Here is a 27480-nt window from a genome sequence, read left to right as displayed (position 1 = left end):
TGGGAATTGGTCCTGCTTTGAGCAGGGGGTTGGACTAGATGACCTCTTGAGGTCCCTTCCAACCCTGATATTCTATGATTCTATGATTCTATGAATATGAGCAAGCATTCGAAGAAGAAAAAACGGTTACTCACCTTTGTAACTGTTGTTCTTCGAGATGTGTTGGTCATATCCATTCCAAACCTGCCTCCCTTCCCCTCTGTCGGAGTAGTCGACAAGAAGCAACTGGGGAGGCACCAGATCAGCTGGGGTATATATTGAGCGCCCTGAAGGAGCCACTCCAGGGGGCTCCACTGACAGGTGCTGCTAAGGGAAAACTTTCTGACAGCTGTGCACGCAGCGCGCGCAAACCCTAATTGGAATGGATATGAGCAACACATCTCGAAAGACAACAGTTACAAAGGTGAGTAACCATTTTTTCAGGCTGTCTGCAGACCCAGTCGCTGCACCACTTACATTTTGTTCACATTCTCAAGATTTTCTTTGCAACCAGGAGAGGTAGACCCATAATTAATAGTGGGTGGAGTTTGCTGCAATTTCTGCAGCTGCAGAATACATGGCCCTTGTGAAAATGCACAGGACTGCTGGCCTCAAACAGCTCTGCTGCTTGTGCCTCAGTCCTGACCCCCTGCTTTTCTAGTTCAGACTATGAAAGTTACAATCTTCAGTGGCTAAAATGTCGCAAACTTAATCAGCTCCTGCTTCCTTCCTCCTGAAAGAGCTCTCCTTCACATCCAAACAAGAGCAGACAACATCAGCTTTCTATGGTAGGGGGTGGGCAGGGCCAGGGTTAGAATTTGGAGTCCTCCACCCCAAACCTGTTCTGTCCCCCTGAAATGCATGAAATGGCACCTTTCTCAGTCATCAGCAGTGAGTGCCAACCCCACAGACCTATCAAGCAAACCTCATGCCAGCCCTGCAAGTGACCTTGTACAGCATGAGCAGATTGTCAGTGCAAACTGCCAAGTCCCTCAGTACGCCATCAAACCCCAACTGTCTCCTTCCACCTGGCCCTGGCCTCCCATCCCCCCTTCCATCTCTAACCAGTCACCCCAACTTCTATCTGTTCTGCTCTCCAATGAACAGTCAAGCCCCACCACCACACTGCCTGGCTCCTCTCTCCACAGCTCCTTCCTCACCATACCACCCAGCCCTCCCTACCCTTTTCATCCAAGAAGGGGCTGAGTTTACCTTTGTGTGAAGATGAAGATTCCCACAACCAGTCCAATAAACAGTAGGATTCCGAAGACAATGGAGACAAGCACCCCTCCAGATGGAGCCCCGGTGTCTGCAGGACAGAACGACAGTCACATGCTTTCCCCACACAAAGGCAAAAGACCAACACTCCCATCTCCAGGCTGTGGTGACTGGGAATGTAACAGCCAGCCTGTCTAGCAGATGGTGCTGAATGAGCAATGGCCATCTGCCCTCCTTAGTGCTGGGCAATAGCATAGAACTACAAGTGGCTGGAAATACCAGTAGTGTCATTTGAGGGAACACGGGAATGGGAGCAGGGAAGGAATAGCGCTGACACATCCCGGGGTGTGGCCATCAGCCAGACTTGACTCCCAGTGTATAATTATTACCCATGTACATAGTGCATAGCCACATGGCACTTTGACTGTAAAAGCCAGCAGGTTTGGGCCAAATATCATTATTATTGTTATTTCACATGGTGGATGAACTAAAATTCACCTTCAAATGGATGTCTGGATAAATTCCAGCTAAGATCCTGATATTGTTTTTTTATTGTTTTTCCAACTGAATTATTTTTCCAAATACTTTCAGATACCAAATATTTCCACTCCCTCCTTCTCACCTGTTTGCACCTACTCACTTTGTATTAGACCCTTTGTTCTGCTCAGGAATGAAGTCAGGGAGCCTGGCACACAGTCTCCAAAGGAGTCTAACTTGCCTTATTCCCCACTCATGCAATCTGTCCTGGAAAATGGACATTTTCCTCCACCTTCTGCATACATTCATCAAACTCTGAGCTTGGTCCTGAGGCCAATTAGTTCATTGGCAGCTGTTGGGTACTGAGCACTTTTGAAAATCCAGCAGATGACTAATTATGGACTTGGGAGCCTAACTGTAGGCTCCTGTTTTTAAAATATTGTTCCTAGTTTCTGTCTTGCAATGGGGTTTGTGTCCTGTTTGTTTGAATAAAGCAGATTCTCTTCTCCATTCAGATTCTCGAGGCCGAGCAATTCTAGTCCATAACAGTCCCTGCGTGTTTATCACATCAAGAGCTAAGTGACTAGGAGACTTGGGTGAATTATATTCACTGAATCACTTACCTGACACAACCTCTCAAATCTATTATTGATTGTTTTTTGTTTATTATTGTTTTTCACTCAATTCTAATGACACCACTATTCTTTAGAAAATTTAACTAGTGGGACATTTGGGGAAACACCCAGGAGAAAGAAAAACAGGAAATTCCTAGACAAAGGAGAATTAAGGGAGAATGAAGGATGAGACAATATTTCACTTACAACCAATGCTAGCTAGACCATTACAATTCAAAAGCCAAACAGAAAGTGTTAGTGCTAGCGGCAGCAGTGTGACATTAAGGAAGACAAAGTTTAGGCTGAATGTCCGGACATCATGGTGAGATCTGTGCGTGTGTGTAATTGTCCCCAAAAGGGATGGAGAGGAAGACCCCTCCTGTGGGATGTAGGGAACAATCCTGCACTGACCTGGGAGTGGAGGTGAGAGGCCCGTGAGAGACAGGGTACCTCCCCTATCATGTGGTCTCTGCAGCACTAATCGCTACACTTTGTGCTTTCAGGGAGACCTCCCTTCCTTCACCTACCTTGTTCCAGCTTTTAGCTGAGTTCACAATCAGAATCATGCTCAGGAGCCGGGTAAAATGTGGCAGGACTTGGCCCCAGATAACAAGAATCCCCAAAATGCCATTCCTCGGTTCTTTCCTTCCACAACTGTATGTGCTGGGGGAAGAACCTAGGCCATAAGTGGGAAGCCCCTGCAACCCAACAATCAGATAGAGGGCAGCTGTGCCTCACCTGACGGGAGGGTGCGAAATTCCTGTTCCTGGGAGAAGGGGCCAGGTCCTAGAGGCGTGATGGAGCGCACACGGAGCAGATAGGCTGTGTCCGGCTGCAGGTCCCTCAGGGTCACATTGGGTTCATGGAATTGCTTCACTGTGTAGTGTGCATCCTCTCCCTGCGGGGGCCAGAGAACAGGTTACTTGGACAGCTAACACACACACGGAAACAGAACATAAAAATGGCCATAATGAGTAAGACCAAAGGTCCATCTAGCCCAGTATCCTATCTTCCAACAGTGGCCAATGCCAGGTGCCCCAGAGGGAATGAACAGAACAGGTAATCATCAAGTGATCCATCCCCTGTCGCCCATTCCCAGCTTCTGGCAAACAGAGGCTAGGGACATCATCCCTGTCCATCTTGGCTAATAGCCATTGATGGACCATGAACTTACCTATGAACTTATCTAGTTCTTTTTTGAACCCTGTTATAGTCTTGGCCTTCACAACATCCTCTGGCAAGGAGTTCCACAGGTTGACTGTGCACTGTGTGAAAAAATAGTTCCTTTTGTTTGTTTTAAACCTGCTGCCTATTAATTTCATTTGGTGACCCCTAGTTCTTGTGTTATGAGGAGTAAATAACACTTCCTTATTTACTTTCTCCACACCAGTCATGATTTTATAGACCTCAATCATATCTCCCCTTAGTAGTCTCTTTTCTAAGCTGAAAAGTCCATCTTATTAATCTCTCCTCATATGGCAGCTGTTCGATACCCCTAATCATTTTTGTTGCCCTTTTCTGAACCTTTTCCAATTCCAATATATCTTTTTTGACTTGGGGTGACCACATCTGAACGCAGTATTCAGGATGTGGGCATACCATAGATTTATATAGAGGCAATATGATATTTTCTGTGTTATTATCTATCCCTTTCTATTTTCCTCACTAGGATTTAACTTCCACTTTTTAAATGATGCCTTTTTGCCTCTCACTGTTTCTTCTACTTTGTTATTTAGCCACGGTGGGACTTTTTTGGTTCTCTTACGATGTTTTTTAATTTGGGATATACATTTCATTTGAGCCTCTATTATGGTGTCTTAAAAAAGTTTCCATGCAGCTTGCAGGGATTTCACTTTGGCGCTTTTAATTTCTATTTAACTAACCTTATTTTTGTGTAGTTCCCCATTCTGAAATTAAATGCTACAGTGTTGGGCTGCTGTGGTGTTTTCCCCGCCACAGGAATGTTAAGTTTAATTATATTATGGTCACTATTACCAAGCGGTCCAGCTATATTCACCTCTTAGACCAGATCCTGTGCTCTACTTAGGACTAAATCAAGAATTGCCTCTCCTATTGTGGGTTCCAGGCTCAACAGGTAGTGATCAATGGCTCGATGTCTAGTTGGCAGCCAGTATCAAGTGGAGTGCCCCAGGGGGTCGGTCCTGGGGCCGGTTTTGTTCAATATCTTCATTAATGATCTGGATGATGGGATGGATTGCACCCTCAGCAAGTTCATGGATGACACTAAGCTGAGGGGAGAGGTAGATATGCTGGAGGGTAGAGATAGGGTCCAGAAGGACCTAGACAAATTGGAGGATTGGGCCAAAATACAGCTGATGAGGTTCAACAAGGACAAGTGCAGAATCCTGCTACAGGCTGGGGACCGACTGGCGAAGCAGCAGTTCTGCAGCAAGGGACCTGGGGATTACAGTGGGCAAGAAGCTGGATATGAGTTAACAGTGCGCCCTTATTGCCAAGAAGGCTAACAGCATATTGGGCTGCATTAGTAGGAGCACTGCCAGCAGATCGAGGGAAGTGATTATTTCCCTCTATTTAGCACTGGTGAGGCCACATCTGGAGTACTGTGTCCAGGTTTGAGTCCCCCACTACAGAAATGATGTGGACAAAATGGAGAGAGTCCAGCGGAGGGCAACAAAAATGATTAGGGGGCTCCGGCATATGACGTATGGGGAGAGGCTGAGGGAACTGGGCTTATTTAGTATGCAGAAGAGAAGAGTGAGGGGGGATTTGATAGCAGCCTTCAACTACCTGAAGGAGGGTTCCAAAGAGGATGGAGCTAGATTGTTCTCAGTGGTGGCAGATGACAGAACAAGGAGTAATGGTCTCAAGTTGCAGTGCGAGAGGTCTAGGTTAGATATTAGGAAAAACTATTTCACTAGGAGGGTGGTGAAGCACTGGAATGGGTTACCTAGGGAGATGGTGGAATCTCCATCCTTAGAGGTTTTTAAGGCCCAGCTTGACAAAGCCCTGGCTGGGATGATTTAGTTGGGAATTGGTCCTGCTTTGAGCAGGGATTTGGACTAGATGACCTCCTGAGGTCTCTTCCATCCTTAATCTTCTATGATTCTATGATTAGCTGCTCTAAGAAGCAGTCATTTAAGATGTCAAGAAACTGTATCTCTGCATCCCATCCTGAGGTGACATGTACCCAATCAATATGGAGATAGTTGAAATCCCCCATTATTGAGTTTTTTATTTTAATAGCCTCTCTAATCTCCCTGAGCATTTCATAGTCACTATCATCATCCTGGTCAGGTGGTTGGTAATAGATCCCTACTGCTATATTCTTATGATTAGAACATGGAATTACTATCCATAGTGATTCTATGGTACAGTTTGGTTCATTTAAGATTTTTACTTCATTTGATTCTACACTTTCTTTCACATATAATGCCACTCCCGCACCAGCATGACCTGTTCTGTCCTTCCAATATATTTTGTACCCTGGTATTACTGTGTCCCATTGATTATCCTCATTCCACCAAGTTTCTGTGATGCCTATTATATCAATATCCTCATTTAACACAAGGCCCTCTAGTTCACCCATCTTATTATTTAGACTCTTAGCATATTATTTATACTTTTAGAGGAGGAAAGTTTCTGGGTGTCACAAACAAAGAGCAGAAGAGACACAGGTAAGGAGCAGAGAAGAGGTGCCTCTCACCTTCTCAAAGTACATGACCTCGTACTGCACTGAACTCCGGCTGCGGTGTCGTGGGGCTGGCCAAGACACAGACAGGCTGCTGTCATCACGTTGGGTGAGAGTCAGGTGGGACACTGTTACTGGAGCTGCAGGGGAGAGCAATGGCATGAAACAGAATCAGATGAAAACACAAACCAAACCCCCTCCATCCTCCCAGGCTGTGTGGCTCCTATGCGCAGATTACAGCTTCTCCCATTGCTGCCCCTGCTGAACCTCCGGTACTGCATTCAGCTCATCCTTCTCTGGTGTGCCTGAGGGGAAGCCAGGGGTTCAGTAGTAAATCACTGCTGATGGCAAGGGCACTTCAGCTGTGATTTTGTTGTACTTTCGAAACATCATCCACACCCACAGTAGCTCTATTAATGCAGCACCAAGGTGAAGACTTTAAATGCAGAAAGGAATTTCCAAAGTTAGGGCTCCTACAGCAACATGAATACACCCTCACTTAACACCATACGGGTGCAGCTTGGCTCTGACAAGTGACACTGAAATGCCATTGTGAGACTCCATATTTATCATCTCTCAGCTAGTCTAGGGCAAATGTGCTCTGTTTAGGTGTGAAAACATGGCCCCCTAAGGGTAGTACTGTGAATGATCCTGGGATCCAAGAGTGAAGCCAGACTCTTTCCATGTCTCGCACCATCATTGGTGGATAAGTGAGTGGTGAGGTAGGAACCTGCACTTGTGAATCTCCGGACTTCAGTGTGTTTAAAGACTCTATTTGCACCAAGATGTTGTGGTTTGTTTGTTGCATATATCAGGCAGGGAGGTGTCTCACTCTACAGGCCCAGTTCTGCTCTGTTACATGGGGGCAGTTCCCATTGCCGTGCAGCTATGTAACTGAGAGCAGACTTGGGCCCCATCATGTCTGCAAAGAGCCTGGTGAACGTACTGCTTTTTCTGAACGATCATTACAGTCACTACTTTGGTTTATAAACAGAACAGGAAAGTGACTGACAAAGACAGTGACAGAGCTTAGTTGCCAGAGCTACAGGCACCTTATAAGAGATTCACTCAATAGGTAGAAGGCAGGTACCATGCTGATGGGTGCCGCATAAGGAGAGAGATAAGATGAAAAAGGCTCAGAGACCCACATTGACTCTCCTCTTGCCTTGAAATTGCTCCTCTACCCACCTTGGTGACTCACCTGCATGCCCGACAGAGACCCAGACAGCAGGGGAGGTCCGCTGGGGGAAAGGGCTGACCTCTGAGACACCATTACGTGCCTTCACAGTGAAGCTGTAGTTGGTATAAGCCTCTAGACCATTCACATCTATGGATGTATTGTTGAGGCCTGAGGCACTGGGGGAGAAGACCACACTAGCCTCACATGGCTCACATGCCAGGACAGAGCAGCGCTGGCATGAGATGCTGTAGGTCAGATCCTTGCGCCCACCATGGTCGCTGGGTGGCTGCCACCAAAGAGAAAGTTGCGTCCCCACCAGGGAGAAGCTGACATTGCGGGGACTAGAAGGGGGGCCTGCAGAGAGTGGGGGAGAGAGAATTAGATCCAGCATACAGGCTCCAATGCACAAACCAGTCTTGTAGTTTCCCTTCCCCTCATGTGGCTCAGGACCTGCCTCTCTCCCCACCCCATAAGGCATTTCCCTCTCCAAAGCACCAACGTCCCCTCTCTCTGCATCTGGATCTCCCCCCTCCTCTCTCCCCCTGACCCTTCCTCTTCTCCACATCCCTTTGCTCTCCTCCCCCAGCACTGACTCACGAGTGCAGGCAACACTTTGACTCTCAGTGGGTGCCCGGTAGAAGCCCGGGTTGCAGGGACAGGCTGTGGCCCCTGTAGCACTGGATGAACTGTTTGGGGGGCACTTGAGGCAGTGCTCAGTCTCTGGGGAGTGACGGTAGAATCCTCGCTGGCAGGCTGCGGACACACAAACAACAGGGAAGCACAGGATTAGTGGGAAGTAACCAACCAACCCTGCCTGGCTCCCTCATCTTCCACCTCCACAGCCCTGGTACTCCTCCCTCTCTCCTGCTCCCAGGGATAGGGAATAGAAGATCATGGCTGCTGGAAACTGCACATGGGAGGTCCCTGTAAAAATCAACAGAACACTTAAGACTTGGTTAGCCTCAAAGAGACTCCTCCTAACATAAATCCAGCACATTCCCTGTCCCTTCAAGATTTACACCAAACCTGGCTGTGCCACCCTGGGCTGCAAACATCAGAGCTGAGTGTGGTGTAGGCAGCTATGGAACTGCTGGCACTTAGTTTTCTTGCACTACTCCTCTACCTTTCTGGGGCGTCTGCCTGTCCAGAAGAGCATCTGTGAGGCAGATCTGAGGCAGCCTGGTACCAAAAAAATGCCCACACTCTCATGAAGACCTTCCTTTTGTTCTTTCTTATTTGCTTGTTTCCCTTAATCTAAAATAAAAGTCTCACTAGACAAACAGGGTATCTCTTTGGGCTGGGAAATCCATAACAATGAGGGGTGCCTACTGACACCATGGGTTTAAGTCTAGGGACTGTTAGCATGGGTGGCCTTGTTGATCTTGACTGTTGTACCAATGCATTGCCTACCCAACCTCGGGGCATGTAGGAATTTCTAGATCAATGTTAACACCCTGGACTACACTTGGATGCAGCTGGACACGAAGCCAGTGTAGACTGCAAAAAAGATGTGCCATGTGCTCCCTATGGCCAAACCACTAAGTCAGAGGGCAGCTGTATTCTGCATTGGTTGTAGCATCTCAGGAGTCTTCTAGGGAAGCCCAATGAAGAGCACTTGCAGTCACCCAACAGGGAGAGCACAGGCATGGGTAACCGTGGTGAAGTTTGCACCACAGAAATGACTGTAATCGTCTGACCCAAAGGAGATGGAAAGAGATGCTCCAGTCCACCAATGCTATTTGGAAACTGGGGAGCAGTTGAGGTACCCAGCAATGTTTCCAGGATCCAGGAGCTTATTGACAAAGGGCAGGCATACCCCTTTCAACAACAGGGTCAGGCACTCTCTCTGCCACAAATTCAGGCTTCTCCCTAACTTCTGTCACCCCTGGACTGAGCCTCAGCCTTTTATTTCCATCTACCCCTTGTCTTGGCCAGAGAGAGCAGGCAGACCACTCCATCCAGGTCTGATGACACAGACTTGCCTGTCAGTCGCATAATAGTGGTGTCATGACCCAAAGAGTATCACAGCCTCACCCATCAGCTGTGGATACACATTGAGCAGGTAAGCCACAAAGAATGAAACCTGCAGAGTGCAGGAAGGGGGAACCACTGAGGACATGCAAGCACTTGCCCAACAGCACTCTCTTGTCATCTTTCAGGAAAAAGCAGAACCATTCAAGTGTGAGCCCATCTTTACTGGCCAGGATCTGCAGCTGAATCAACAAAATTACGTGCCCCATGGTATTAAAGGGTGCTGACAGATCTAAAAGAATCAAGCATGGACCCCTGGCTAGGGCTGAGTGAATAACTGATTTGTCAGTTCAGCCAGCAAACTGAAAAAATATTCAGTTCCGAAAATGTTCTGATTTTGTCAGCAAATTGAAAAAGTCTGCTTCAGGCAAGCAAACCATCTATGGGTATGTTTACACTGCAATTAAAATCCTGCACCTGGCCTGTGCCAGCTGACTCAGGCTCATGGGGCTTGGGCTGGGGGGCTGTATTATTACACACAGATGTCTGGGACCACCATGCAGGATCCTAGAGCCCAGGCTCCAGCCCGAGCCCAAAAATCTATACGACAATTAAACCCTTCTAAGCAAACCCTAGTCAAATCACTAACACCCCAAAAGGGGCAACCCTCTCAGCATACAACTCTCAACCCAACCCTACAGACCTCTTCTCGTTTGTGGACTGGAAGGACAAAAGCACTTATGTGATGCTCATTCCCCGGGGACCTTGAAACCCTTTACAAACCCGGGGGAGCAGCAGCACTATCACCCCACCAGACAGGAAGCTGAAGAACAGAGGGGAAGTAACTTTACCAAGGTTGCAAGCAAGTCAGTGGCAGAGCCAGGAATGGAACTCAGGTCTCCTCATGCTTACTGAACCACACTGCCTGTCAGGTATGTAGAGATGGCATATATACCCAGTCCCTGCTGCTAGGGGGAACAAGGGTTGAATGTGGAAACCAAGTGAGGAGAACAACCACTTCAGGGGATACATACCCTACATCCTGACTTTACCCCAGAAACCTGACTTCCTCCGCCCTGTCTTCCTCCTTCCTTCCTTCCTCTCAACTCTCACTTGTCCAGCAATATCATCTGCATCCTCTTGTCAGCTGCAGCAATCCTGCATCAAGCAGCTTTGGGAGGTCTCTCTCCCCCTACCCCAGGTGGCAAGGACTGTAGGTGGGCTGCCAGGATTGGACAGGGCCTGGTGAAGCAGCAGTCTCCAGGGGTTTCCAAGTGCTACAGCCAAGGAGTGGGATGAGTGTGTTTTTAAACCCTCCCCTTACGCTGTCCTGATATATTTCCTCGTGTTTCCTACTGTTCTCCCCTCTCCTGCCCAGCATGGCTGGTGTTGGTGACAGTTGGCAAGCCCATCAGAAGACAATGGGTGGGGATGAAGCATCATTTGGTATGTGGCAGAAAGGCCATTTGATCTTGGTTCCCCCCCAGCTCCCAGACTTTTAGGTTGGTGTGGAGGGCGGCAGATTTGGTCCAGTTGTCCCTGTGTCATGACAGAGGGCATCTGGGCCTGGCCAAACAGGAAGAGGAACAGAGAGCTTCTGCCCTACCAGCCAGACAGGAAGCAGCAGCAACTACGGCCAGAGCTGAGCATGGAGCAAGCTGGACCCTGATCCTTGTGCCAGGCCAGTCATTGGTGAGAACCTCCCCGCACAGCTCACTGCCTACTCCTCAGGATAGGACCAGCCAGCCACTTCCCCACCCCCCCCCAGGATGGGACCAGCCCACTAACCCCCCACAAGCTGCCACGGCCTCAGCGGGGAGGGGAAGCAGGGATGCTGGCACTCTCCTCCCCTTCCCTGCATTTTTCTGAAATGATGGCCCTGGATGAGGAACACCTAGCTAGACAGAGTGGGCTACTGCTTCTAAAGGTAAGAAAACAAAGTGGGAAATTTTAGTGCGGGCCTGTGGAGGGTGTGCTGAAGAGAAGGGGAGGGAACACGCCTAGGATCTAACAGGGTAGAGGCATGCCAGACAGACAGGATTATGTCACCACACACAGCCAGCTCGAGAGAAGGGAATGAACCCAGGTGAGATGGAAGGTGCAATGGTAACAAGTGCCAGCAAGGGGCAGCACCACACCAGGAAGGCAGATTCTTACTGTAGCGCATAGTGTGGAAGCTTGCTTCCCTCACGGGTGTCCTCAGGGACCCCTGCACACACTGACCCTGGGGGCTGGGGTGGCTGGATGGAAGGAAGGGGTTAAGCACAGTGGCAGCGGTGGCAGAACTAGGGGAGAAGTACAGGCTAGTGCCGCAGCAATGGAAATATTGTGAGAGCTGATCTATGTTTTGGTTCCCACAATATTTCCTCTGTCCCTGGGGAGGATGCATTGTGAGAAGGGGCAGCCTGGGCTCCTTTGGTGCGGAGGAGAGAGGTGGGTGCTGGAGGTAGGCTAGGTGGGAAGGGGTGGCCAGACAGAGCCGTGTCATTTCAGGGATGTGGGGAGAGCTGTTTCCACTCCAGGGCAGGAACCTCTGCCAGTAGTCTAAAAGCAGCAGGTGGGGTGGGAGCAGGAAGGTGGGTGAGGGGCTGCTCTGGAGGCCTGGGGTGGGGGGTGAGGGAGGGATACCGAGCTGCTGCAGCCACCCTAACTGTGCCACTTCCTTGACCTACCATTTGTGTCCAAGGCCCAGGTGTTTGCCCCGCCGCTGCCCTCCCACCCCCATCACCGCCAGAACCCCAAGTTCTCTGGCACACATCCCAGCCCCAAACCTCGCCCCCCCCATTCAAAGCAAGGTTCCCCTGCCTCTGTCTGGGGGGCAGCTGTGCCAGGTCCCCATCCCAGAGCTGAGAATTCTGATTCACATGTGGGAGGAGGATATGAGAAGGGAACAAGTTTCAAATAAATTAGATACAAACTGGGGTGACCCCACCACATTAGCAGAAAATGAGGCACCCCTCCCCTGTGTGGGCGGTACAGAGTGTGGGACTGGCCCAGAGCGCTGTTGCCATCGTTGCCGCCATGTCCCACCCAGCAATTATCTTTAACAAGGCCTCTGTGGGCTCATCAAACAGGAAGAGGAACAGAGAGTCTCTGCCCTCAGTGCACCCAGAGTGGGAGGTGACTCCCCGTTAGAGACGTCAGATGAGCCATTCCCAGACTTCCTGTACCCTGCCCCTCCTCCCCATTCCCAACTGTCTGTTCCCCCTGCCTTCCCAGTGCACCCCCATAGCATTTGGGCAGCTTTGTTGTTTGGAATTAAAGTCCGAAGGAATCAAATGGGGGAAAACAGATTCTGGGAAAGGCAAAAGACCAGGACCGCCCTTTTGAGGGCAAAGATCAGAGCCGGCTGCCCTGCCCTTCATTCATCATTATTACAAGTATTTATTTGGTGCACGTCACTAGGATGACTGGGCACCTTACAAAGATTAAGCTGAGGCAATCAAGAGTTCATAATAAGAGACCAACCCACATACTCCGTGCTGCTTTGCCAGCCAGCTAGGAAACCAGGGGACCCAATTGGTTTGGAAAGCTTGGGCAAAGAGAGGCATCCTGCACCTTCATAATTAATTGTATTACTGCAGGGAGCTAATGCCAGAGGTGCAGGCTGGCCACTGGGAAAGCTATGCCACCAGTGCCCACAAGCAACACATTTGGGATGCAGAGCCGTCTATCTCCACATGAGCATAGATTTATGGTGGGTGCAAGGGGGTGAGGTGCCTGGGCTTAGACCCCTTAAGGCTTTACACTCTGATATCGGTACCTGAAAAGTCACCCAGCAATTGTCTGAACTAGTGCACAGCTGGGACCCCCTCACACCCCAATTACTATCCCTCCTCATCCTCCTATTCCAAGGCAAAGGTCAGAGATGTCTTCCTTGCGATGCCTTCCTCCCTTATCAGAGGGTACAGGTCACAGCTGGATCTCCCTCCACCCCCATCCCATCCCATCCCATCCCATCCCAGTGAAAGACTCTCCCTGCCTTTCCAGCCCTCTTCCCATCAGAGGACAAAGGCCAGAGCTGAGTCCTCATCCCCATGCCAGGACAGAGCTCTGAGCTGGAGCCGGCCTCCTTCCAAAGGCAAAGGTCAGAGCCACAATCCCTGCCTCTGCCGCACTGGGTGGGTTCAGCGAGAGATCTAGATCAGTTCTGATCCTTTGCAGAGCACTTGGCCCCTTGCCACTGGAAAGCAGCTGCAATGGAGATGTGGGCGGACAAACAGGTGCCCTAGACCTACCCTTCCTTCCTTGCATCCACCAACAAGATGCCACTTCAGGCTTTGCCATTTCCTCAAACACACCCCACCCCACGCCCACCGCCCTCTGGGCAACTACCCTGATCCCTGCTGTCCCTTTAGAGGACACATCTGGCTTCAGCTATTCTTGGGTTGGGAGGGGGAATAGCCAGGACCTGGAGGCTGTCCCATCCCATGATAGCGGTGAGAACCAGCCCAGGCATGATGGATTCCCTGCCCCTTCCCAGGAGAGTGTGCTCAGCTCCCAGGAGGGTGGGGAGAGTTCAGCAGCAACAGCTAAGTGGAAAAACTGGCTGGGCCATTGAAGGAGAGCAAAGGGGAGGGGCAGGAATCTCATGCTGGAAGACTCCCTTAACCCTTCATCAGCTCCCAGAGCAAGGCTGGACTGGAGAGGCATCAGCAATCCAAACAGAGATCGAGTCCTCACACTGCAGCAAACAGAGGGAGAACAAGGCAGGGAGACAGGGAATCGCTCAAGGCCCCTATAGACCCTAAGAATCCACTGTGGATTGCCTGACACCCTGTGACTTAGGCTCCCATCAATTCTCCCTTTCCTCTTCATTCCTTTATCTGCAACTATGTAGCACACGAGAAGGAATGTATCACTTGTGGGCCCTATAACTGCCTGGGCACAGTCACCACCCCCATCAGCAATATAGGATCAGCAATGTGCCATCCACATACCCTCAACACATCCCCTTTCTCTCCCAGCTGCTACAGGCTGGAAGACAGTCCACCAGCACCTTCTCTCCCCTCACTGCCAAGGGGAGACTCAATCTACTGCTATGATGGGCCCAATTTAGTTTGCCAAGCACTCCCCTCCAATACAGCGGGTGTGCCCATGGTCTCTCATGCGCTTGTTCTGCCTGAATGCTGAGCTGGGCCGTGCAGGGGGTGCTATACTCATTCCGTAACACAGCTGAATTCTCTCCCACTCAGGGAATGCATGTGCACAATACAGGAGGAGCTCTGACCCTTCCCACCCATGAACCCAAGATCCTGGCCAGGGGGACAAAGGTGCTTATCTGTCCATCTGCTCTACCCTGACCTAGCTGTTACACCCCAGAGAACAAGGCTGCCATTTAAGGGTTGGGAGCCAGTTGCTGAGTGAGTCAGTGTCAATCATATACTTACAGCTCCCAGAAACCAGCTCCAGACCTGAAGCGCTGCTGGAAGGAGACCAAGAGGGAGTGGAGGAGTGTGTGCAACTGTTACGCCTGACAGGGACAGGAACAAAAGAGAGAAATAAAGAGAGAATAACTGAATCACTGAGAGACAGACAGGGCACAGCCAGCAGGGGTGAGAGATGGGGACAGAAAGAGAAAGACAGTAGCAAAGTCAGATGCACTTAGGGCAGCTCTTGGTCAGGTGACTATAACTCACCTCTCACCCCACTGCAAACACTGCTGGATTGTATCACTGCCCAGATCTCCATCTCCCCATCGTTCCCCTTGCACCTGACTGCTCCCTTCCACACCTACCTACACAGCTTCTGTCAGCCTCCTCAAACCCAACAGCACACAGGCACTGGCCCATTGGCACCAGCCACTCCCCATCAGCACTGCAATGCATCCTGGGTGGGAAACCTGCTTCTTCGGTTGCGTCCTCTACACAGACCCCTGGCACCTCTGTCAGCCCCTCTGAGCCTGCCAGTGTCTCTGGAAAGTGAGCCAGTCCCACCACTGTTTCTGGGCAGGTCTTGTAATATACCCGGACAGAGACCAGAGCCACACATGCCCCAGAGTTCTGGAAAGCCAGGTAGAATCCGCGCTGAGACAGCTTCCGTATGGGGCACACTTCCACATTCAGCTGCATAACGCCTGACTCAATGTCCCGGCTTGTGAAACTCCGATCTGCTGCCACTGTGTTGACCTGAAAAGGAGAGGAAGAATCAAAATTTATGGCACTGGAAGATCTTCCTCCAAGGTTACATTTGTCATGCATCTTTCACCCCAAAGCCCCTGTGATAAGAGTGCTGAGGCCTAATAGATGGGCCAGCACTCTGATCACTGTAGCCTCAGTTAGTTTCCCCAGTGACAGTTGATTGAGGAAAATAGAGGAATTAGCTAATTAGATGGGGAATCTGGGTGAGTGAAGGAACTAACTGCCCCATCAGCTGACTATCTTGATAAAAGGCAGGAAGGAAGCATTAGCAGGAGGGGACGACAGGCCTAACGATGCCCAGACTGAAGCTGATCCCAAGAAAAGGAGGTCTCTTTTCCTTTCAGGGCCCTGAAAAACGGGTAATAGGGATATAGGTATTAGAATTGTTGTTATTGCATTGCACAAGTGTTAGTGGAGGCAACTTGAATAAATTCTATGGAGTAGACACTATAAGAAGAGAATCTGAAGGGTTTTTGCAGTGACCAAGGATCAGGTGTGGGGGAAGAAAACCTATGCCCTGTTACAGCCTTCACTGTAACTCCTTTCTCTATGGCCTCTCTCTAGCCCTGATGCTCTGGACTCCATGATCTGCCCATCTTTGCATGTGGATGACTAAGCACAAACACGTCAAACAAGTGCACTCATTCCCCATTGTTTCCCTCATTTTATATAACTCCTATGGACGTCCCCCATCTGCCTCACAAGCCTCGTTTCTATTCTTTCCTCCCAGCTCTCCACTTAGCTTCTCTTCAAGAGCCATGTGATTGATTCATTGTTTGTACAGCACCTACCATAACAAGCCCTGATCTCAGGCTGGCCTTTGGGCACTGCCACAGCACACTTACAGACTACAGCAAGAAGTCATTCTTCTGAGGTGGATTGTTTCTTTTTCTATCAGCAATTTATCTACCAATAAACTGTGATAGTCTTTGGATTTGTTTAATTGAAATTACATGTTGATAAACTGCTGCTGACAATTCTCCATCTGTCCGGTGCTTGTGAGCAGTCCTGCGTGTGCCTTTGATATTTCCCATCTGTTGATATAATCCACAGGGGACAGTGGGTGTGTTTCCAGTCCCTGGCTAGATGGGCATCGCTCCTGCACACAGGCTTTTGAGGCAAATCTGAAGTCTTTGGGAGTTCGACACCTAACTCCCTTAGGGCCTGTCTACACTTACCGGAGGATCAACGTTGGGGCGATCGATGCATCGGCGGTCGATTTAGTGAAGACCCGCTAAATCGACTGCCGATCACTCTCCCGTCGACTTCTGTACTCCACCTGATCGAGAAGAGTAAGGAGAGTCGATGGGAGAGTGTCTCCCATCGCCGTCGCATAGTGTAAGTAGATCTAAGCTACGTCAATTTGAATTATGCTATTCACGTAACTCAAATTGCATAGCTTAGATCGATTTTTCCCTTTAGTATAGACAAGGCCTTAGACTCCTCTGAAAACCCCAGCCTGAAACATCTCTGCAGTCAATTGGTAATCAGCTCACCAGAAACTTCAAGTGGGCTCAACTGCCATCTTTGGATGCAGCAACTGCAGATGTGAGGGGTGGGGAATTGGGACAGCTATTGCCGTAAAACTGGTTGCAAAGAAGTAGGTGTTAAAATTCCACAAAAAAATATTTCAAGTCACTTCTACCTCTGCCCCAAGGGGGCAGGAAAGAGGAGATGCAGGCAGTGTTGCCTAGTGGATACAAAGCCGGACTGGGACTCAAGAGACCTGGATTCTATTCCCAGCTCTGCCACTGGCCTGCTGGGTGACCTTCAGCAACCCTCTTCACCTCTCTGTGCCTCCTCTGTAAAATGGGGATATGATACTGTCCTCCTTTTTAAAGTGCTTTGAGATCTACTGATGAAACATGGTAGATATCAAAGAACATAGGCCATACCTACAGGATGTGGGACTCTGCTTTGGGAAACAGTGACTCTGAAAAAGATTTGGGGCTTGTGGTGGATAACCAACTGAACATGAGCTCCCAGTGTGATACTGTGGTTAAAAGAGCTAATGTGATCCTTGGATGCATAAACAGGGGAATCTCGAGCAGGAGCAGAAAGGTTATGTTACCTCTGTATTTGACTTTGGTGTGACCATGGCTGGAATAGTGTGTACAGTTCTGTGCCCACAATTCAAGAAGGATGTTGGTAAATTGGAGAGGATTCAGAGAAGAGCCACAAGAAAGATTAAAGGATTAGAAAACCTGTTTTACAGTGATTGAGCTCTTTGAGTCTATCTATTTAACCAAGAGTTAAGGGGTAACTTGATGTAAGCGGGGGAATGGTCCCGCTATTGTGGGGAACTTTCCTGGCTTCTGTACTACCCCGGTGAAGTGGACTAGCGAAAGGATCTGAGTCCCCGCTCCCACTTCCTTTACCCAGAGGCCTCCCTGCCCTTGAGGGCTCCCCTTCCACTCTCCTGTCTGGCTGAGTCCTCGTAACCCCAACAAGGCTGGGCCCAGGATTCCTGGGGGGCTCGACCCCCAACCCTGCTGTGGTCACCTAGGACAGGAGCTAGGGTGTCCCCACTCCGGGGTACTCTCTCTGCACTGGGCACCTCCCTGACCCACTGATTATTCCATACAATTTAAAGCAAATACAAGTTGTTTAATTAACAATTAATTTTAAAAAAGAATAAGGAAAAATGGGAAAGGTTAAAGGAAAACACATCACCCCGCTCTGTGGCAGGGAACATTACAAACAGTGTCTCTGGAACGTCAGGGCAGTTCAGTCTGTTCCTTGTAGGTCCCAGGCCTGCTTCTCAGGCCCTGTCTGTGCTGCAGGGACGCTGTGGGTTGGACACTTGCTCTGGTGGTGGCCACACGCTCTCAGGCTCTAGGTGGCAGGACCCTTCTGCCCAGCGTCGCCCCTGCCCGGTCGGGGTTATGATCCCCCTCCAAGTCTGGCCTGCAAGGCCTCTTGGCTGAGGCGTCTCCCTGTGCTGGGCCCACTGCCCAGGGTCCCCCTCACTCTCCCCAGCTGCTCACCACACTTGGACTGCACACGGCTCCAGACTGCCCCAGCCCCAGCTCTGGACTGCTCCAGCTCCACTCTGCCTCAGCACGGCTGCTGCTGCTGCTCTGCCTTCAGCTCCCTGGGCTGCTTCTCTGGCCTCTCTGGCTCTGGTTGCTGCAGCTCTGCCCCCAGCACAGCTCTGCTCTGCAGGCTGCTTCTGTGACTCTGCTCCCAGCTCTGACCTGCTTCCTGGCTGCTTGTCTGGCCCCTCTGGCTCTGGTTGCTGCAGCTCTGCTCTCTCTGGTCTGTGCTCTGGCTTTGGGGCTGCAGCTCTGCTCCCAGCAGCTCAGCTCGGGCCCCTGCTCTCTCCTTAGCTCGGCCCCACTCTGTCTGACTCAGGCCATTCCAGTTCACACGGAGGACGGGACCCCCCCCGGCCTCCTGACTCTCTGATTAGCCTGCCCGCCTTGTCAATCAGGCTGATCTGGAGCATTGGCCTCTCCCCATTGTGCTGGGAGCTAGCCAACCAAAACACCCCCACTGAGTGTTAGTAAGGGGGCAACAGTCCCCTTACATTGATCACAGTCTATTAGTATCCACATGGGGAATAAATATTTGATAATGGGGTCTTCAATCTAGCAGAGAAAGAGATAATATGATCCAATGACTGGAAGCTGAAACTTGTCAAATTCAGACTGGAAATATGATGTAAATTGAACAGTGAGGGTAATTAATCACAATTTACCAAGGATCTTGGTCAATCACTGACAATTTTAAAATCAAGACTGGATGTTTTTTTCTAAAAGGTTTGCTCTACAAATTATTTTGGGGAAGTTCTAAGGCCTGTGTTATACAGGAGGCCACAATGGTCCCTTCTGGCCTTGTAATCTATGAATAAGAGCTGGGTGATGATGATCTCCTCCTCTTTAGTATACTGGAAGCCCCAATTTCCTCTTACCTGTCAAAATCCCCAACTACCTAAATCTCCAGAATTTACTAGAACATAGTGAAAATGTGGGGGCAGCGGGAATGAATAGAAAAACATGAATTTAATATCAAAATAAATAACCCAAATAAAGGTACAAGATACTTGCATTTTTCATTTTTCTGTTTAATTCAGTGCAACTTTCTGGGCTTGAGTTTACTAGAAGCTGCTGCAGAAATTTCAAGAAGAATTTATCATGATGTGTTGCTGAGAATTAAGAGGGGAGGACTGCCAAAGAATATAAGTCTATGGCTTGCCACAAAACACACTGGGCCTTGATTACGGGAGACTGTTTACAGGAAAGCAGAGATTCTCTTCACTGGAATTCAGCTGCTTTTGGGGCAGAAGGGACAGTAAGTACCATATCCAACTGAAACTGCAGGAGAAACATAGGGCGGCAGAGTGTAGTGACACAAATAAGAATTTGGTACAGCCAATGAGACCATTGCCTCCACCCTCAAAGAAAATGCCATGCACTTTTTTCTGACCAGTGATGAGAGCAGGGGATTAGGCGTCAGGAGACCTATTTCCTATTTCTTTATCTTCCTGACTTGCTTTATTACCTTGGGCAAGTCACTTGTTCTCTCTTGGTCTCAGTTTCCCTATTTGTAACATGGGGATGATGATGTTTGTTAGAACCCTTCACAGTCCTTGGATAAGTAAATGCAAAGCATTACCATCAACATTAAATGTTCTCAGTCCCTCTATTTAACAGCTCATTTGACAATTGGCACCTCCTGCAGCAGAGAGGGCCCTGATCATCATGCTGGGGCAGCAGCAAGAGAGCATTTCCTATGCTCCCTATGGGACCCTTGATTTCCTTGGAGGTCTCCCATCTGGCCAGCCCCATCTTGTTTAGGTTGGGGCGGAGGTAGGGTTACTCAAATCCCCGTCCAGGGGGAATTGCCAAAAAGCTGAACATGTCCGGGAAAATACTCCCAGCTTTGTTTTGCCGGCATCCCTGCCCCAGTCCCCTGCTTACCTTAGAGCGGCTCCGGCAGGCTGCGAGCTGCAGGAGGATTCCCCCTGGAGGCGGCGGTGGCTGCTGCTGCTCCCCCCAGACATCTCAGCTTTGTGCAGCTGAAGAGCCGAGCTGCCCGAGCGCTACCGGCTTCTCGGTTTGCCAGGCAGCCCCCAGACCTCCAGACCCTGCGCCCCGAGCCGGGTGCTTCCCCAGCGCAGCCAGAGCCTGGGAGGGAAAGCGCCTGGCTGGAGGCGCAGGGTCTGGAGCTCTGGGGGCTGCCTGGCAAACCGTGAAGCCGGTAGCGCTCGGGCAGCTCGGCTCTTCAGCTGCACAGAGCTGAGGTGTCTGGGGGGAGTAGCAGCAGCCGCCGCCACCGCCGCAGGGGAATCCGCCTGCAGCTCCCCCCAGACACCTCAGCTCTGTGCAGCTGCCGAGTGGAGTTGCCTGAGCGCTACCGGCTTCACGGTTTGCCGGGCAGCCCCCAGACCTCCAGACCCTGCACCCCCTGCCGGGCGCTTCCCCTCCCGGGCTCCGGCTGCGCTGGGGAAGCACCCGTCCGGGGGCGCAGGGTCTGGAGGTCTGGGGGCTGCCTGGCAAACCGTGAAGCCGGTAGCACTCGGGCAGCTGTTTTGCGTGGCTGGGAGGGAGGAGGGGGAATGTGGGGCGCACAGGGGAGGGGGCGGAGTTGGGGCGGGGAAGGAGCGGGGCCGGGGGAAGGGGCAGGGCCAGGGCCCCATAGAATGTCCTCTTTTTTTAATGTTTAAATATGGTAACCCTAGGCGGAGGGATCAAAAGGATCCCCAACCCCCACTGCTACTGACCTTGGTGAACAGGGGGCGACGGAACTGGATGCCGACATCCTGCTCTGACTCCATGTAGTAAAGATTGAAGGTCTCTTTGCAGGTCACTACCGCTCCCTTGAAGCTCTTGCAGTCACGCACAGTGAACTTTAGCTCCACGTAGATGCGGGAGGCTGCCTCACCTCGGTAGATCCAGTTGGTCCGGAGCCAGTGATCAGTGTCGCCCCCCGAGAGCACGCTGCAGTCTTGGTACATATAGATGGGGGTACTGTTTATCATCTGCTGCACCTCGCTCCACTGCTCCCAGGGGGAAAAGAAAACAAAACACACACAAACAAACTCATGTTATACAGAGAAGAGACATGTGACACTTAAATATGCAATAAAACAGGCCCACAAGATCCAAGCCTCTGCAAACTTGGGACTCAGATCCTGACTAACCTCAAGGCCTTGAACAATCTGCTTCTGGTTCAGAGCTCTGAGCCTGCCTTAACACTGTGAGCATGGAGCAATAAATATGATCTGCAATCTGGGTCTGACTCAGCTCTAGCTGACAATGACTCACCACTTCTCCTGAACATGGGCTCCTGGTGCAATGCTATGGCCACAAGGGCTAATGTGATCCTTGGATGTATAAGCAGGGGAATCTCAAGTAGGAGTAGGGAGGTTATATTACCTCTGTATTTGGCACTGGTGCAACTACTGCTGGAATGCTGTGTCCAGTTCTGGTGTCCACAGTTCAAGAAGGATATGGATAAATTGGATAGGATTTAGAGAAGAGCCATGAGAATTATTAAAGGATTAAACAGTATGCCTTCTAGTGATAGATTGAGCTCCTGGAGTCTATTTAGCTAAACAAAGAGAAGGTTAATGAGTGATGATCACAGTCTAAAAGTACCTACAGATGGGGAACAAATATTTGATAATGGGCTCTTCAATCGAGCACAGAAAGGTATAACATGATCCAATGTCTGGAAGTTGAAGCTTGACAAATTCAGACAGAAAATAAAACACCAAATTTTAGCAATGAAGGTAATTACCTTTGGAATAATTTGGAATACATCTGTGGTGTATTCTCCATCACTGGCAATTTGTAAATCAAGATTGGGTATTGGCTATGTCTACACAACAAGCTAGGAGTGTGATTCCCCTGCTTATGTACACATCTTCATGCTAGCTCTCAATAAGTTAGCATGAGTATGACTAGCAGTGTAGCTGTGGCAGCATGGGTAGCGGCTGAGCTGTGCCAAGTACAAACCTGACTGAAACCTTTGGGTATGTAGTGAGTATGGCTAGGGCCTCCCATCTGCCCCTGAAAATTGTGTCACCTGAAGGGGTATCAGACTCCAGCGTATCCCCCCTCTACAAAGGCAATAGCAGCTTGGAGAATAGAGTGGGTGAGGACATGGGTCTGTCACAGAATCTCATTGTGGCGGGGGGCAATCACAGGGCTTTCTTTCTTAATCCTAGTCTAAAATAATTTATTTAAAGTATATGGTTACTCCTTATGCATGGAAACACACAGCTGCCACACCATTCAGTTAGCGTCTGGGCTGGCAGCTAGCTCATGGGGAATTTTAAAGTAAATAAGCGTTTTCCATACTGCAAAAGAAAGCAAAAGATTTATTGGATGGTTTATTAATTGTGTAAATCTGTCAGCGACAATCTAGACTAATGTGTTTAGTTGCATCTTGTAGAAACACTCTCCTCTTGCTTATTGTTTTTCATAAATATGTTTTAATTCTTTTAAGGAAACTGGAAGACTGCTTACATAAACGAGTAATGTTTAATCCTTTTAGCCAGCATGGTGCTGCAATGGCATCTACCTGATGAACATCTGGAAACACAGGCAGAGACAAGAGACCCCATAACAGAGAGATGGTTTGGGGACAGTTTTCATACAGCAGGCAGCACAGGAAGGGTTGGCCAACCATTATTTCTTCAGGAGGAAGTTATACTTTGGTAACAGATACATATTACCTGCAGCAAAGTCTTATCTGAAAGACAGATTTTGCTGCTGCTGAAACCTGAACATCATTATACCCAGGGACCTGATTTGGCTATCATTTCCACTGATGTAACTCCATTGATTTCAGGGGAATGTTAAGAGTAACAAGAAGGGTTTCTTCAGGTATGTTAGCAACAAGAAGAAAATCAAGGAAAGTGTGGGCCCCTTACTGAATGAGGGAGGCAACCTAGTGACAGAGGATGTGGAAAAAGCTAATGTACTCAATGATTTTTTTGCCTCTGTCTTCACGCACAAGGTCAGCTCCCAGATTGCTGCACTGGGCAGTACAGCATGGGGAGAAGGTGACCAACCCTCTGTGGAGAAAGAAGTGGTTCGGGACTATTTAGAAAAACTGGACGTGCACAAGTCCATGGGGCCGGATGCGCTGCATCCGAGGGTGCTAAAAGAGTTGGCGGGTGAGATTGCAGAGCCATTAGCCATTATTTTTGAAAACTCATGGCGATCGGGGGAGGTCCCAGATGACTGGAAAAAGGCTAATGTAGTGCCCATCTTTAAAAAAGGGAAGAAGGAGGATCCGGGGAACTACAGGCCAGTCAGCCTCACCTCAGTCCCTGGAAAAATCATGGAGCAGGTCCTCAAGGAATCAATTATGAAACATTTAGAGGAGAGGAAAGTGATCAGGAACAGTCAGCATGGATTCACAAAGGGGAAGTCATGCCTGACTAACCTAATTGCCTTCTATGATGAGATAACTGGCTCTGTGGATGAGGGGAAAGCAGTGGATGTGTTATTTCTTGACTTTAGCAAAGCTTTTGATACGGTCTCCCACAGTATTCTTGCCACCAAGTTAAAGAAGTATGGGCTGGATGAATGGACTGTAAGGTGGATAGAAAGCTGGCTAGATCGTCGGGCTCAACGGGTAGTGATCAATGGCTCCATGTCTAGTTGGCAGCCGGTTTCAAGTGGAGTGCCCCAAGGGTCGGTCCTGGGGCCGGTTTTGTTTAATATCTTTATTAATGATCTGGAGGATGGTGTGGACTGCACTCTCAGCAAGTTTGCAGATGACACTAAACTAGGAGGCGTGGTAGATACACTAGAGGGTAGGGATCGGATACAGAGGGACCTAGACAAATTAGAGGATTGGGCAGAAAAAAACCTGATGAGGTTCAACAAGGACAAGTGCAGAGTCCTGCACTTAGGACAGAAGAATCCCATGCACTGCTACAGACTAGGGACCGAATGGCTAGGTAGCAGTTCTGCTGAAAAGGACCTAGGGGTCACAGTGGACGAGAAGCTGGATATGAGTCAACAGTGTGCTCTTGTTGCCAAGAAGGCTAATGGCATTTTGGGCTGTATAAGTAGGGGCATTGCCAGCAGATCGAGGAACGTGATCGTTCCCCTTTATTCGACATTGGTGAGGCCTCATCTGGAATACTGTGTCCAGTTTTGGGCCCCACACTATAAGAAGGATGTGGAAAAATTGGAAAGAGTCCAGCGGAGGGCAACAAAAATGATTAGGGGTCTGGAGCACATGACTTTTGAGGAGAGGCTGAGAGAACTGGGATTGTTTAGTCTCCAGAAGAGAAGAATGAGGGGGGATTTGATAGCAGCCTTCAACTACCTGAAGGGGGGTTCCAAAGAGGATGGAGCTCGGCTGTTCTCAGTGGTGGCAGATGACAGAACAAGGAGCAATGGTCTCAAGTTGCAGTGGGGGAGGTCCAGGTTGGATATCAGGAAAAACTATTTCACTAGGAGGGTGGTGAAACACTGGAATGCGTTACCTAGGGAGGTGGTGGAGTCTCCTTCCTTGGAGGTTTTTAAGGCCCGGCTTGACAAAGCCCTGGCTGGGATGATTTAGCTGGGAATTGGTCCTGCTTTGAGCAGGGGGTTGGACTAGATGACCTCTTGAGGTCCCTTCCAACTCTGATATTCTATGATTCTATGATTCTATGAATCATTTCTGATTTACATTGGTGGAAGTAAGCTCAGATTCAGCATCATGTTGCCTATTTGAAAGCCACCTTTCCACAGGAAATCATACATTATTTATTCTGATAGTCTGCAGCAGCGATGGGTAGCTTCTTCCTTTGGTCTGGTCTACACTACAGACCTATCTCGGTATAACTACATCGCTCAGGTGTATGAAAAATCCACACCCCTGAGCAATGCATTTATACCCCACCTAACCTCCAGTGCAGATAGCGCTATGTCGGCAGGAGAGCTTCTCCCATGGACACAGTTAATCCACCTCCCTGAGAGGAGGTAGCTATGTCGACAGGAGAAGCTCTCCGATCAACTTACAGCATCTTCATTAAAGCACTACAGCAGTGCAGCTGTATCAGTGCAGAGCTTTAAGTGTAGACTTGCCCTTAGTCCTGTTTATAGAATCAGAGAATCATAGAATATCAGGGTTGGAAGGAACCTCAGGAGGTCATCTAGTCCAACCTCCTGCTCAAAGTAGGACCAATCCCCAACTAAATCATCCCAGCCAGGGCTTTGTCAAGCTGGGCCTTAAAAACCTCTAAGGAAGGAGAGTCCACCACCTCCCTAGGTAACCCATTCCAGTGCTTCACCACCCTCCTAGAGAAAAAGTTTTTCCTAATATCCAACCTAAACCTCCCCCTTTCCTAATATCCAACCTAAACCTCCCCCACTGCAACTTGAGACCATTGCTCCTTGTTCTGTCATCTGGTACCACTGAGAACAGCCTAGATCCATCCTCTAATCCATGATTAGGGCGCTGGAGCACATGACTTTTGAGGAGAGGTTGAGGGAACCGGGATTTAGTTTGCAGAAGAGAAGAATGAGGGGGGATTTGATAGCTGCTTTCAACTACCTGAAATGGGATTCCAAAGAGGATGGCAATTAGGTTAGTCAGGCATCACTTGCCCTTGGTGAATCCATGCTGACTGTTCCTGATCACTTTCCTCTCCTTTAAGTGCTTCAAAATTGATTCCTTGAGGACCTGCTCCATGATTTTTCCAGGGAATGAGGTGAGGCCGACTGGCCTGTAGTTCCCTGGATCCTCCTTCTTCCCTTTTTAAAAGATGGGCATGACATTAGCCTTTTTCCAGTCATCCAGGACTTCCCCGGATCACCATGAGTTTTCAAAGATAATGGCCAATGGCTCTGCAATCACATCCACCGACTCCTTTAGCACCCTTGGATGCAGCGCATCCGGCCCATGGACTTGTGCTCGTCCAGCTTTTCTAAATACTCCTGAACCACTTCTTTCTCCACAGAGGGCTGGTCACCTCCTCCCCATATTGTGCTGCCCAGTGCAGTAGTCTGGGTGGTGACCTTGTTCATGAAGACAGAGGCAAAAAAAGCATTGAGTACATTAGCTTTTTCCACATCCTCTGTCACTAGGTTGCCTCCCTCGTTCAGTAAGGGGCCCACACTTTCCCTGACTTTCTTCTTGTTGCTAACATACCCGTAGAAACCCTTCTTGTTACTCTTAACATCCCTTGCTAGCTGCAATTACAATTGTGATTTGGCCTTCCTGATTTCACTCCTGCATGCCTGAGCAATAATTTTATACTCCTCCCTGGCCATTTGTCCAATCTTCCACTTCTTGTAAGCTTCTTTTTTTGTGTTTAAGATCAGCAAGGATTTCACTGTTATGTCCCTTGTCTGTGAAGTGTTCAGCAAGCTGCTGCTGTTTGTGTGGGAATTTACCAGGAATCAACCAATCACTAGGACTGAGAGTTTGTCATAGTGACTGTTTCTCACTGGCACAAACTAGTCATGTTCCCTGCCACAGAGGCCCAGGAGCAACCATGGGTACCACAGAGGTGTGTTTTAGCAGTAAAGAGACTAACAATGGATGAAAAGTAGGTTGAGGGATCAAGGTAGTGGGGGTGGGGGAAGAGGAAGACCATAAAGGTTAATTAACTGCAAACCTGACACTGAAAGAGACTGAAGAAACTGAGGCTGGAATATTTTGAAGGTGAGAGAAAACAAGGAATAAAGAGAAACAGCAAAGCCAAGGAAGAGGCAATAACTATAATGTCATACACAATTTGAGGCAAACACACCGAGAATGGTATAGATTTGAACTTAACTCAGGAGACATGATTAGGTAGAGGATAGGGATGGGTGGGTGGATGGGAGACATGGGAATGTTGTGATGTATTTTTCAAGTTCATTACACTGAAACAGGCTTTTGGAAGGTTTTCTGTATACAGTATAGCTGTATGCCTGCATGTGTCTGTTGGGAAATACATGAGTATGCTTATAAAGGAGGTCAGAGTAGATGATCACAATGGTCTCTACTAGCCTAGGAATCTCTGAATATGAGGCCCAGCAGTTGGGCTGCACTGTTTGCCTCAGACAAGGTATTTAAGTACAGCATTTCAGATGAGTACCATAAGGTGATTTTAGTGATTTTGCATACATGTTTGAGGGAAGGGAAGTATGGCAGTGGCTGGAAAGGTTCGAAAAGATATGTTCTAGGGTTACCATTTGTCTGGATTCTCCCGGACATGTCCGGCTTTTTTGAGTTAAAAATAGCGTCCGGGGGGAATTTGTAAATGTCCGGACTTCCCCCGCCCCATGC

At 49.2% G+C, this 27480-nt stretch overlaps 1 protein-coding gene across 3 annotated transcripts in view; it reads right to left on the bottom strand.

The window, feature by feature from the left end:
- EPHA1 (EPH receptor A1) overlaps nt 1-27480 on the bottom strand; it is a 71502-nt gene that overhangs the window by 22142 nt on the left and 21880 nt on the right. For 2 of the 3 annotated variants that reach the window (XM_054041032.1, XM_054041037.1), the window contains 7 exons: nt 20975-21250; nt 14847-15237; nt 7736-7891; nt 7160-7492; nt 5974-6098; nt 3027-3186; nt 1192-1288 (listed from right to left, as the gene is read on the bottom strand). In XM_054041032.1, the coding sequence (XP_053897007.1) occupies nt 1192-1288; nt 3027-3186; nt 5974-6098; nt 7160-7492; nt 7736-7891; nt 14847-15237; nt 20975-21250 (1538 nt within the window). Of the gene's footprint in view, nt 1-1191; nt 1289-3026; nt 3187-5973; nt 6099-7159; nt 7493-7735; nt 7892-14846; nt 15238-17320; nt 17752-20974; nt 21251-27480 lie in introns of those variants that run through there. The other variant, XM_054041044.1, reaches the window with a different exon arrangement.

The sequence above is a fragment of the Malaclemys terrapin genome, chromosome 1 (genome assembly GCF_027887155.1).
Source record: "Malaclemys terrapin pileata isolate rMalTer1 chromosome 1, rMalTer1.hap1, whole genome shotgun sequence".
Taxonomy (NCBI): Eukaryota; Metazoa; Chordata; order Testudines; family Emydidae; genus Malaclemys; species Malaclemys terrapin.
Note: the sequence above shows the minus strand (reverse complement) of the source record. Positions and strands in the feature narration are given on the sequence as shown.